The sequence below is a fragment of the Alexandromys fortis genome, unplaced genomic scaffold (genome assembly GCF_014885135.2).
Source record: "Alexandromys fortis isolate MF-2015 unplaced genomic scaffold, M_Fortis_MF-2015_v1.1 scaffold_7, whole genome shotgun sequence".
Taxonomy (NCBI): domain Eukaryota; kingdom Metazoa; phylum Chordata; class Mammalia; order Rodentia; family Cricetidae; genus Alexandromys; species Alexandromys fortis.
The window spans coordinates 13690420-13703142 of record NW_026067920.1 but is presented as its reverse complement, the minus strand read 5'-3'; the positions used below and the strand labels follow the sequence as shown (position 1 = coordinate 13703142).

The window sequence follows — 12723 nt, the reverse complement described above, 5'->3', positions numbered from 1 at the left end:
AGGTTTGTAGTACGTTGGCTAAGGTGGAATCAGAACTCTTGATATTATTGTTCAAAAATAATTTTGTTTTCTTTTTGAGGTTTTTGACTCTTGGTTATAAACTTTAGATTCACTTGTCAATATCCATCATGAGACTTCGTGGCCATTATCACGTTGATCAGTGGAGCAACCAAGGAGTCCAGTTGGGCATGGTGGGCTATGTTTTTCTTTTTTTGGAAGTTACTGACTACAGACACAATTTCAATACATGCAGCTCTACTGAGGTTATCTATTTATCTTTATGTAATATTTACATTAAGTCTCTCAAGAAATTTATGCATTTCATTTGCGTCTTTAAATTTGTGGACACTGAGCCCATGATATTTGTTATTATTCCTTTAATGTCTATGAGATTAGAGCCCATCATATTCTTTATCATCATTACAGTGTCAATGAGATCAGCAGTGATGATTCCAGTTTCCACTTTAATATTAGTAATTTGTGACTTTACTGTTTTGTTTTAGCTAATATGGCTAGAAGGCCATCATACTTATTGATCTTTTCAAAGAATCAACTTTTTTACTATTTTCCATTTCATTGGTTTATTGACACTTCTTTTTATTTTCTTATGTTCACTTTGCACTTAATTATCTTCCTTTACTAATTTCCTAAGGTGATCACTTGGGCTATAGATTTTAGATTTTCTTTATTCAAGTAGATGCATTCGGTGCTATAAATCTCTCTCTAAGCAATTTCACTTGGTGATAGATTATCTTGAATTGTAGTGCCATTTTCTATGAGCTGAAGTACCTTTTAGTATTTTTTTTTTTGAGAATTTTCTTAAGACACTTAGAAATGGGTTTTATGATTATTCAGAATTTGGGGTGTAATCTAGCTATATTTTGGTCACTGATTTCTCATTAAATTCCACTGTAATTTAAGATGGTATCCTGTACAATATCTATTCTTTCAAATTTATTAAGATGTGTTTCATGACCCAGAAAGTGGCTTGCGTTAGTAAATGTTCCACGTAAACATGTGAAGAAGATATTCTATGATCATTACGTGAAGTATGTTACAGATTTAATTAGGTCAAATGATTGATGGTACTTTTCAATTCAAGTACATCTTTATCAAATTTCTGTCTCTTGGATCTATCTATTCCTGGTAGAAGAGTATTAAGAAGTCTTTAACTGCGAGGGTTGGCTCATCTGTTTCTTTGTATAGGGCTATCAATTTTTAATTCCTGTATTTTGTCGAGGGATGCATACCAATAAGGGCTGTTGTTTCCTTGGGGGAACTGATCCTTTGGCATCATGAAAAGTTACTCTTTTGTTATTGCTATGTTGTCCCCACTTTATCCTCTGTGAATTTTTTTTTTAAATTTTGATTTAGGGGAAAGACACATAGTATAAAATACATTAACCACTTTCAAACGTGTATTTCAGTGCTGTTTAGTACATTAGACCTAAGGTTTCGGCTGTGTATCACTGCCACACTGCCATGAGTTTGAAAAGTTTGGAGTCACACTACTGTAGGCCAGGAACCATCTGGGTGTCTGTTATGAAATATGAGCTTTCAAAATAATCATTGCTATTGTTTTACTCTAGAAGCTAATATTACAAGTTTTCTGTGCAACTCTGCACCTGCATGGGCAACTTACTAAACTAACAAATGTTCAAATGATTAGCATATATGCAATCATTACCCTTTGCCAATGCATCAAATTCCTTTCTTCTCACAAGACTGAAATTTTGTGTCCATTAAATAGTGATGCCTGCTCCCTTAAGCTCCTAGAAATCCCTTGTGTTTTGTGTGTCTATGAATTTTGTTGCTTCAAGTACCTTAAAATACCTCTTTTCATGAAAGATATCTTTCACGTAGCATAAGGTCTTCAGGGTTCTTCTATGTTGTAACATATACCAGAGTTTCTAGTCTTTTTTTTTTGTATGTGTTTGGTGTCATGTATGCATGTCCATGTGCATGCATGTGTGTATATGCAGTAAGTAGTATGTGTACAAGTGTCCTTGTGTGTGGACATGTGGAAAACAGCTTTCAGTGTTGGATATCTTTTTCGGTTATTCTCCGTCTGAATTTCTGAGACAGGGTTCCTCCCTGAACTTGGAGCTAGGTTAGGTGATGAAGTGAGCTCCAGGCCCTCACCTGTTGTCACCCCCTCCCCAAGCTCTGGGATTATAGGCGCATACCGCCACACCCAACTTTTTACATGGACGCTGGGGATCAAATTCCAATCCTCAGGCTTGCATGGCAGATACTTTATTAACCGAGTGATTTCCCCAGTCCGTCTGTTCTTCCTAGCGATGATTGATAGGAAGAGACTTGCTTCTGCCTTTCTGATTTCTGTCTAGATGGTGTATAATATCCCCTGTCCTATTTTGTTTTCTGTTGCAGTGATAAACACTGACCAAATGCAACTTGGGGCTGAAACTGTTTATTTAACTTACACAACCCAATCACAGTCAATTTGAAGGGAAGTCAGGGCAAGATCTCAAGTCAGAAACCTGGAGGCAGGAAGGAAAACAGAAGCCACGGAGGAATCCCGCTTGCTGGCTTGTTCTTGTGGTGTGCTCGGCTTTCTTATACAATCCAGACCTTCTGCCCAGAGGTAGTAATTCCCATAGTGAGCTTGGCCCTCTCACGTCACACATTAATCAAGAAAATGTCCCCACAGACTTGCTTACAGGCTAATTTGATAGGAGCCTTTTCTCAGCTGAGGTTCCCTATTCCCTTGCTTGCGTCAAGTTGACAAAAAACTAACCAGCACACTCTCAAATTTCCTGCAGTGCTGGGCTCAGTTTCATTTTTTTTGTAATGAAATGTTTACATTCAATATATACATTGGGCTTGTGGAAAATGTACAGAAATGAGAGGTTTATGCACACAGATGTATTTCACTCTCCACAGGATATTGTTCCCAGGGTGCCTGTGGATGCTCAGGTGCCTTGTAGGAGAGCCCACACTATGTGCACATAACCTTGGTGTCTTCCTATGTATTTTAAGGGCTTCTGATGTCTAAAGCAAATGCCTACACATCATTTTATTCATGATTCGGCACACGATACTTCATGCCCTACAAATAAAAGTGTTTCTTTTTAGAACTTTCTGGGTTTTTTTTCCTAATACTTTTAAATTTTCACTTCTAATTGGAAATAGCTATTTTTGTACAATATATTCTAATCATGGCTTCCCCTCTCTTATCTCCTCCCAGTTCCCCCACCTCCCCACCTTTCCAAGCCCACACATTGTTTCTCTTAAGAAAACAAGCGGGCAAATAATAATAATAAAAACAAAAATAAAATAAAATGAACAAGCTAACAAACAAAAAAGAAGGGCCAGGTGGTGGTGATGCACACCTTTATTTCCAGCACTCGGGTTGCAGAGACAGGTGGATCTCTGTGAGTCTGAGGCCAGACTGGTCTATAGAGGGAGTACCAGGACAGGCACCAAAGCTACAGAAAAGTCCTGTCTTGAAAAAAAAAAAAAAGAAGACAAAAACAATTACTACTGTTAATAAAATTTAAAAAAAAAGAAATGAGAAACAAAGAAAGATCACAAGAAATACTTACACACGCATACCATGAAACCACAAAATTAGAAGCCACAATATACAAGAAAGAAAAACAAAGAGTCAACATAAAGCAAGATGAGACAAAAAAATAAAACAAAACAAAAACACTCTCGAGTTGGTTTTGCGCTGGCCATCTCCTGCTGCGCATGTGCCTGCCCTTACGTGCAGTTTGCATACCCAGTGAGACTAATTTTCCCTTTGCAAGCAGTTGTTATTTAGAGCTAGATGATTAGCCGTGGGTGGAAGTTCCTGTGTGCTTCCCCAGCCCAGTACTGGGACCCTGTCTAAGTGTAGCCCTGTGCAGCCCTGTGCACGCTGCCACAGTCCCTGCGAGTTCATATGTGCATTAGTCCTGTTGTTTCTGGAGGATGCTGCTTCTTTAGTGCCGTTCATCCTCTCTGGCTCTTACAACCTTTTTGCCTTCTCGTGTATAGGGGAGTGATTGGCTGAATACCTCCCTTTTAGAGTTGAGTGTCCCAAGTCCTCCCACTCTCTTCACACTGTCCAGTTGTGTTAGCTCCTATTTACTGCGGGAGGAAGCTTCTCTGATGAGGACTGAGCGAAACAGTGACCTATGAGTAGAGCAGGATGTCATTAGGGCTCACTGTATTGGTATGTTCGTGTCACAGAGCAGTAGTGTTTGGTTTTTCTCCCAGGTCCGTGGCCTATTTAGTCTCAGATTCTTGGCCACCTAAGCAGTGTCAAGTTGTTAGAACTCAACCTCAAATCAAACCTCAGATACAGAGGGTCAACTGTATTCGTGTGCTCAGTTGGAGAAACCAAACACAAGCACTGAAGTGAAGACTGCACGGTTCATGGAAGTAGAGTCAAATTTTATTTTCATGCAGGAGGGGAGAGAGAAACAATATGCCATTTTTTGAACTGTGCTTTAATGAACCGAACTGGAGAAAATATTCGAGGAGAAAGAACCTTGCCGTTTTGCAGACAGAAGTCACAGATATCACCAGTCCTACGCACTGGCACAAAGGAAAGTGCCACAGTTCATTCAAGCATTCAAACATTTGACAAATGCTTGTATCTCAGTGTACCTTTACCAACCCTGAGGGTATCTGACCAATCATCATCTATTTCCTCTTGGAATGGTTTTTCACAGCAAAGATAATAGATATGCCTGGTCTTCGCACCATTTCATGATAACTACAAACACAGACAAGAGGAGAAGATGCAAAGTTGAAGGAGGCCGCTTGTTTGTTTCCTAGCTTCTTATTGGCTAACTCTTACATATTAATTTTACTCATTTCTATTAATCTGTGTATCACCACCTGCCTGTGGCTTACCGGCTGAAGTTTCAGCATCTTTCTCCAACGGGGCTACATGACTTCTCTCTGACTCTGCCCTTCTTTCTCCCAGAATTCAGTTTAGTTCCCCCCCCACCCCCACCAATCTACCTAAGTTCTGCCCTCTTATAGGTCCAAAACAGTTTTCTTTATTTGTTAATGGTAATCACAGCACACAGAAGGAACTCTCACATCAATGCTGAAGAGGATCAATAATGCCTTGTTGCTAAGCAACACTATAGCAACTATATCCTAGAGGTTGGACAGGCAGGGATTCATGGTGCATTGCATTTTTTGTTAAAGGAATGAGGACTGACAACATTCATCAGTGTGAACGAGCACAGGATATTTGAGACAGTGCAAATGGTTTGCTATTTCAAGGTGCAAGCTTGGGACTGTTCACCTAGGACACAGCCTCCTGCCCCAGACGAAGAATCAGTAGGAGCTAGGCTTTGCCTTAGTTCCCTAATGTTCCGTGGTGGTCAGAAGTATTTGCATGTGTACACGTGTGTTACAGGTATGTAACCTTCAGTATATGTCAAGAGTTGCAGGCCCCTCAAGCTGGATACCCACTAGTGAGAATAAGAGGCATATTTGGCAGAGTCTGATCTGCCTAAGATCACTGACTCTGTCCTTCCATGGACCAGAGTCCTACAATAAAGCGTCTCTCTTTCTATTTTCTTCATGATAGTTTGCTTCTCCAATAAAGCCAACCTAATAACATCAGCAAAGGGCAATGCCCGCAAGGCACGTACGTGAGGGAAAAGAGCTGGTGGGGTGGAGACAGCAGGGGAGGAGGTCACCCAGGCTCTGTCACTAGCAGAAAGGCTGCAGGCTCTGAAGATAGAGTCTTGCTCTGGCTCCTGCCCCCTCCTGCTGCACAAATGTGATTAGGGCTCTGCAGAGCACACTGAAATCAGGTTAGCGTCACTGAGCGCTGCTGAGCCGGGGTAATCAGAGCCTGGAGCAGAGCAGGTGCTAGCTTTAATATGGCTTCTGAGAATTAGGACAGGCTGACTTGTAGCTCTGTGGCACGTGGACAAGCCATTAGAACACTGTCCATGCAGCCCCCTGATGCCTCGCCATCTTAGGTCTCCCTGCCTATTCACAACTCCTCCGCAGTTCAAGTGGACAGGGGTCTGTGGCAAGCACTCGGGACCACTGTGTCCCAAAGGTGTGGCTAGTGGTATCACCATTGATCTGTCCCTGGCCACTCGCTCTTGGACGATTACGGGCCATTGTGATGATCTACTCAGGAGACACTCAGAGCAACCAGACTTCACCAGCGAAGCCTTAAAAACAGTCACTCATTTCTTATTCTCCAGCAAGGCTCCTTCCAGAATGTGATTGTTTGTGCGCCATTGTTTCAAGCTCATTATAAATAAATCAATACTTTGTGTGCATATCAAAGAATGAACGTTTATGTTGACCAAAAGCTCATCTCAGGCGATAAGCAGTAATCATATTTGGCAGAAATCATCCTCTGTATTCTTTGTGCACCCAGTAATAGATAAAAGCTGATTTTAACAAGCAAATGTTTAGCGTGTCTGAATTTAACAGCAGAAATTATTGTACTTAGGCCAATTAGTGTTTAGATGAGAAAATGAGATGAAGCTTCAGCAATTGCTACATGGCAGTCATGTCATCTCTAAGAGACACAAATGGAGGCGATAACGCACTATTAATGTCTCGAGTCAATCTGTTTTTACTGAAACTGCAGTTTTACCCAGAATAACACAGATGAAGCATTTTAAAAGTCCTATGACGAACTGAACTAGCTATCCAGGTACCTAAAGCAAGGCATTTTATTTAATATTCAGTTAAATATCAGGATGAGGTTACAGATACCAGAGAAAAGCCACATGTGTGTGCCTGAGGCTCACGACGTGACTCATCTTGTACAAATGAGGCAAGGGTGGAGAAGGTTGAATGCATGAAGTGAAGACACCAGGTTGAGATCTAGAGGAGTCTGAGGCTTCAGGAAAGCCTGGAAACAGAGAGCTTGGAAGCCCACTGGTACCTTGCACACTGGACAAGTCCTGTGTCCATTATTTTACATTGTGAGTGAGGAAGATGGGGCCTGGCAAGCAGTCCAGCAAGGCAATACAACTGAGCTTCATACCCAGGTCTGACTTTCTCTCTCTTATTTGATTTTTGTTTTTGTTTTTCTGTAAAGAAAGAAAGAAGAAAAGAAATGTTGAAGGAGGAGCGGTGGGGCTGCGTTCCGGGCACCCGGCTGCCCACATGGCTAGCTTATGCCCGAAATAATTACACGGAAACTGTATTTTTTTAAACACTGCCTGGTCCGGCTAGTTCCAGTTTCTTATTGGTTAGCTCTTACATATTGTTCTAACCCATTTCTAATATTCTGTGTAGCTCACGAGGTGGCTTACCAGGGAGGATCTTAACCTGTGTCTGTCTGGAGTGGGAGAATCATGGCGACTCCTCAACTAGGCTTCTTTTTCCCAGCGTTCTGTTCTGTTTACTCCACCCACCTAAGGGTTGGCCTATCAAGGGGCTTAGGCAGTTTCTTTATTAATAAGAAATCACTCCCACGTCAAAGAAAGAAGGAAAGGAAGAAAGGAAGAAAGGAAGAAAGGAAGGAAGGAAGGAAGAAAGAAAGAAAGAAAGAAAGAAAGAAAGAAAGAAAGAAAGAAAGAAATTTGTTTTTTGTATATGTGGAGGCCAGAGGATAACTTGGAGGAAGCAACTCTCTCCTTCCACCACATGGGTCCCCGAAACCAAGCCTAGGTCATCAAGCTGGGTGGCAAGAATCTTTACCTGCTGAGCCGTCTTCCCTGCCCTGAGATGGTTTTCCTACATAGTCCAAACTGACCTCAAACTTGAGATGTCACTGCCTCCACCCCTGAAAGCTAGAATAGCAGCCTGTGTCACCACCGCTCACAGCCTTTATTGCTTTTCTGATGCAATGATGTCCCTAGAGAGCCTTCCTCTTCTGAATCAAAGACGGAGTAGCAAATCCAATATTCATATGCTATTTATATGCGCACTAGCCAAGGAAGAGCCTCAGTGAAGTTCTTTCTTCAGGGTGCTGTCTTCCTGTTTACCTCTGAAACAGCCAGGTTCCAAATAATTAAAGGCAGCCTGAGCCTCTAAAAATTAGTCAAAGCAGCTTCTCTTTGCCTGCCTTGACTGCAACTTCCCATGAGCACCAAGGGAAAGGCCACATGCCCCCACCTCCAACAGGTCCTGGAGTTTCTACACGTGTTCCGTGTTCCCTATAGTCCACCCTCAGCACAACAGGCTCCTCTTCCCTGGGGCTGTGAATAAGATAACAAACTACCTTCAGGGGGGTGACTTCATCATCTGCTGAGTCACCAGAGACACACATAATTGCAAAGCCTATATTTAAATGCTTGCCTCTGCTGAGCCTGAGGCCAGGTCTGTTAGGAGCTGATCTTTGTGGATACAGATGACTGATAGAGAGAGAGGCTGTCAGAGACTAGCCAGCACCTGCCTTGCCTCTCTCTCCTACAACTGGGGACAGAAAAACTCTGGTCCCTGGTAGTCAGTCCCCCATAGTAGTCAAAGGTACTACCCAGGAGAAATAGTGCCAAGTATCTCCACCAACCCAGGCCTCTCTGTGAGTAGCAGGGCCCAGGCAGTCGGGTGAGTGACCCACAGATGCCGGGTTACCTGGCAAGACGGTAGAATCTTGCCGAGAGGTAGGTTTGGCTTTCAGAACAAAGAGAGGTGGTCATCTGTGTAATGGAGCCAGAAAGGCCGTTCCAGATAACTATGCCTGAATTTCTGACCTACCGAAGTAACACTTGGGTCCTGCGGTGTAGCTGATATTATTGGAGAGGGGACTTGACACAAGGGTGCAGACTTTGTTCAGATAGCTTTTTGTGACACTATTTCTGGAGAGACTTGAACAGTTATGCACCCTTGACATTTGACGTGTGCTGAACACAAGGTGCACGAAATTTCATGTTTCCATCAAGCCTGAGGAGAAAGTTCACTCTCCCTACAGCAGGGCTTCTATGAATCCAGATGGCCCTTGGCTTTCATAAATAAGACTTTTTCTTGTCATTTGGAACGTGTCAGTTCAGCAAATACATTTTAGCATCCATTCCAGGTCTAGCAAGGTACAAATTCCCACCAACGTAAAGACCTGGTTTTAAGACCATTGTGGGCCTAGAGAAAGAGACAGTCACACAAATGAACACCATGTGTACCAGCAGCACAAGGTACTGAGAGGATGGATTCTACAGTGAATTCTGGGTTTTATTTCACATTGCATGACTCACAGTACTCCATATTTTCTCAGAACACTCTTTAGCGTCACGGCCAGCACCAGTAGAACTTTCTCACGCAGCTTTTGAAGGTTGAAGCAAATCTTTGTTTTTTTTTTTTTAAATATAATTTATTTATATTTTACACACATTGGTATTTTGCCTGCATGTATCTCTGTGTGATGGTGTCAGATCTCGGAGTTACAGACAGTTGTTAGCTGCCATGTGGGTGCTGGGAATTGAACCCAGGTCCTCTGGAAGAGCAGTCAGTACTCTTAACCACTGAGCCATCTCTCCAGTCCTGAAGCAAATCTTTGAGAGCAATGGAATTCTGGATAAGAAAAGTCCCAGAGTAAGGACATTGAGGCACACTCTTGAACAATGTTCTGATGTGTGGGTCCATATAGGGCAGAGTTTAGACTGGTGTATATTTATGGTTGAGTGTGTGTGTGTGTGTGTGGTGTGTAACTATTTATGGAGACACTTGAATAAGCATCTACTCACTCTAGATTGGGAACCCATGATAGATCAAAGAAAGAACATTATTAAAATCCAAAATAGTGAACCAATGAATTTTATTTATTTTTCTTATTTATCTCAAAAACCAAAAAAGTATATAGAATAATAGTTGTTGGGGGAGACTGCTCATTCATTCCTGGTCGCTTAGACCTGAAATAATCACACAGAAACAATATTATTTAAATCGCTGCTTTACCAATCATGTAAGCATATTGCTAGCTAGCTCTTATATCTTTGGTTAACCCATTCCTATTATTTTATATTTTACCACAAACTTAGTGGCCTACTGGCAAGGTTCCAACTAGCAGCTCGTGTCTTTCCCCTCTGGCAGCTCCATGGCAGCTCCATGGCGTCTCTCTGACTTCGCCTTCTTTCTCCCAGCTTCAATTTAGTTTTCCCTTCCTAGCTCTGTTCTGCCCTGTCAGAGACCCAAGCAGTTTCTTTATTCATTAGCCAATAAAAGCAACACATATACAGAAGGACTTTCCACACCACATAGTATACATATATATATGTATACACATACATTATGTTTAAAACTCTCTCTCTCTCTCTCTCTCTCTCTCTCTCTCTCTCTCTCTCNATATATAGTGTGAATGTTTTGCCTCCATATATGTATGTGCGTCATGTGTGGCCTGGTGCCCATGGTGCCCACTGGATCCCCTGAAACTGGAGTTATGGACAATTGTGAGCAGCCATGGGGGGTTCTGGGAATCACTGGGACTCAAACCTGTGTCTTCTATAAGAGCAGCAAGTGCTCTTAACTGCTGACCCCCCTCTCCTGCGCTTGTATTTTTTTTTTTTTTTTTAGGTAGGATCTCTTGCTGAACATGAAGCCCACTGTTTTGGCCAAGTCAACTGACTAGAAAGTCCCCAGTATCCACTGGTGTCTGTCTCCTGATGCTGGAGTTACAAGCATGCGGGGCCATGCCTAGGTTTTATTTGGAAGCAAGGGATTTGAACTCAGGTCTTTCACTTTCACAGAGCCATCTCCCCAGTCCACAGATGAGAATGTTGTTCATTGGTTTGCTCTCTTTTTCTGCTAAAATACTTTAACCAAAAGATTAAACACAGATTCATGGATTTCCATCTCCACATAAACATTCATTAACATTGTGCCTGGGCTATCCACTAGCAATGTCTGTGGAAGTGGGGCTGGGTTATAAAAATGGCAACCTGGGAGATAAAATGGTTGTTTTATTACTTCCTAGGTGGTTGCTACACTGGGGACCACATCTTGCTGCTCTTTTGACAATCTCCTAGAAGTGGGACCCATCTGTAAGTATCGGATTTAGTTTGTTTTTTTTTTTTTTTTTTTTTTAAAGTATTCTTCCCATGGAGGGGAGAATTTAGCCACCCTTTCACTCCGACCTGTGCTCCTCCTCATTAATTCTAATCGTCTTGATTTGCACGCCTCATCCTCTGTTTACAATAATGTAACCCCATTGACTTAAATTACAAACTCAGAGTTTGAACTAATTGCACAACAGCTGAGCTTAACAATACCAACATACTATTTGAAAGGGAGAAAATGTCCAAGTACTTTGTGGGAATATAATGCTTAGGAAATGGTGGCCATGCTGAGGAAACTAAACGCCTCCATATTTGGAGCAATTACCCCAACATGAAGGTCCTGTGTGTTCATGGCATGTATTGTTTGAATCCAGTCTTTTGTCATGCCCCCCCTTTTTTGCTTGTTTTGGTTTTTGGCTTTCCTAGACAGGGTTTCTCTGTGTAGCCTTGGCTGTCCTGGCACTTGTTCTGTAGACCAGGCTGGCCTCAAACGCAGAGATCCACCTGGTTCTGCTTCCTGAGTACTGGGGTTAAAAGTGTGAGCCACCCCTGCCCAGCGCATTTTTATGTCTCTCTCTCTCCTCTTATTATTGGTTGTTAAGACAGGGTTTCTCCTGTGTAGCTTTGGATCCTGTCCTGGTACTAGCTCTTGTAGACCAGGCTGGCCTCAAACGCAGAGATCCACCTGGTTCTGCTTCCTGAGTACTGGGGTTAAAAGTGTGAGCCACCCCTGCCCAGCGCATTTTTATGTCTCTCTCTCTCCTCTTATTATTGGTTGTTAAGACAGGGTTTCTCCTGTGTAGCTTTGGATCCTGTCCTGGTACTTGTTCTGTAGAGCAGGCTGGCCTTGAACTCACAGACAGCTGTTTGCCTCTGCCTCCCGAATGCTGGGATTAAAGGTGTGTGCACCACCATTGCCTGTTGCATTTTTATTTTTTTTAAAGAAAGCAAATTATTGTAAACCAGGCAGTGGTGGCGCACACCTTTAATCCCAGCATTAAGACAGCAGAGGCAGGCGGATCTCTGAGTTTGAGGCCAGCCTGCTCTACAGAGCGGCATCCAGGACATCCAGGGCTAAATAGAGAAACCCTGTCTTAAAAAAAAAAAAACCAATAAATAAATAAATAAAACAAAAACAAATAAATACATTATTGTGATGTGCAGTAATGTTTTCAGTGAGGGTCAACACCAGTTAGGATGGCATAGGCTACACCCCGGGTGTGTACAAGCACACTCTACGAAGCTTTCCCAATGGCCACCTTGAGGAATGATACATTTCTCAGACTGCCCGACATTAAGCAGCATGCGGCTCTTAGTATTGATTTAGCAAATCAATACTGTCAAGCTAAACTTCTGCAGAGAATGCTCCATTTCAGATCATTTCCAGAGCCCGTGCTCTTCTCTTTCCTCCCTCAATCAGGACATTTTGTCTTTCCCCGTTGAGACTAGAATTCTGTGCTAGCTGCAAAAGGAATAAACGCCTGTGTTTCTAGAGTTTCACCTTTGATGTGCGCGCTGGGAACTCAGCAGGCCTTGGAACTCATTCTACGGCACCAAGGATATATCAGCTCATGAAATTCACTCCTCTCTGTCCTTCGGGGGATGTGAAGGCTCGGGTGGAGCTGTCCCTAGCAAGCTCTCTGACCTCAGTCCTTTGACTGGTGCCAGACATCACGCCACCTGCTTGGCATCTGGCTTCTTTGTCAGTCTGTGTGGGCCAAGCACGTTTCCCACCTCTCCTAACCCCATTTGCTTGTGGTCTCTTCTCAGGATTGGGTTCTTCTCCCCT

The 12723-nt window shown here is 42.7% G+C and overlaps 1 protein-coding gene across 1 annotated transcript in view; it reads left to right on the top strand.

The window, feature by feature from the left end:
- Ddc (dopa decarboxylase) overlaps positions 1-12723 on the top strand; it is an 89101-nt gene that overhangs the window by 45269 nt on the left and 31109 nt on the right. The window contains exon 7 of the mRNA XM_050141229.1: positions 10853-10919. Coding sequence (XP_049997186.1) covers positions 10853-10919 — 67 coding nt within the window. The remainder of the gene's footprint in view (positions 1-10852; positions 10920-12723) is intronic.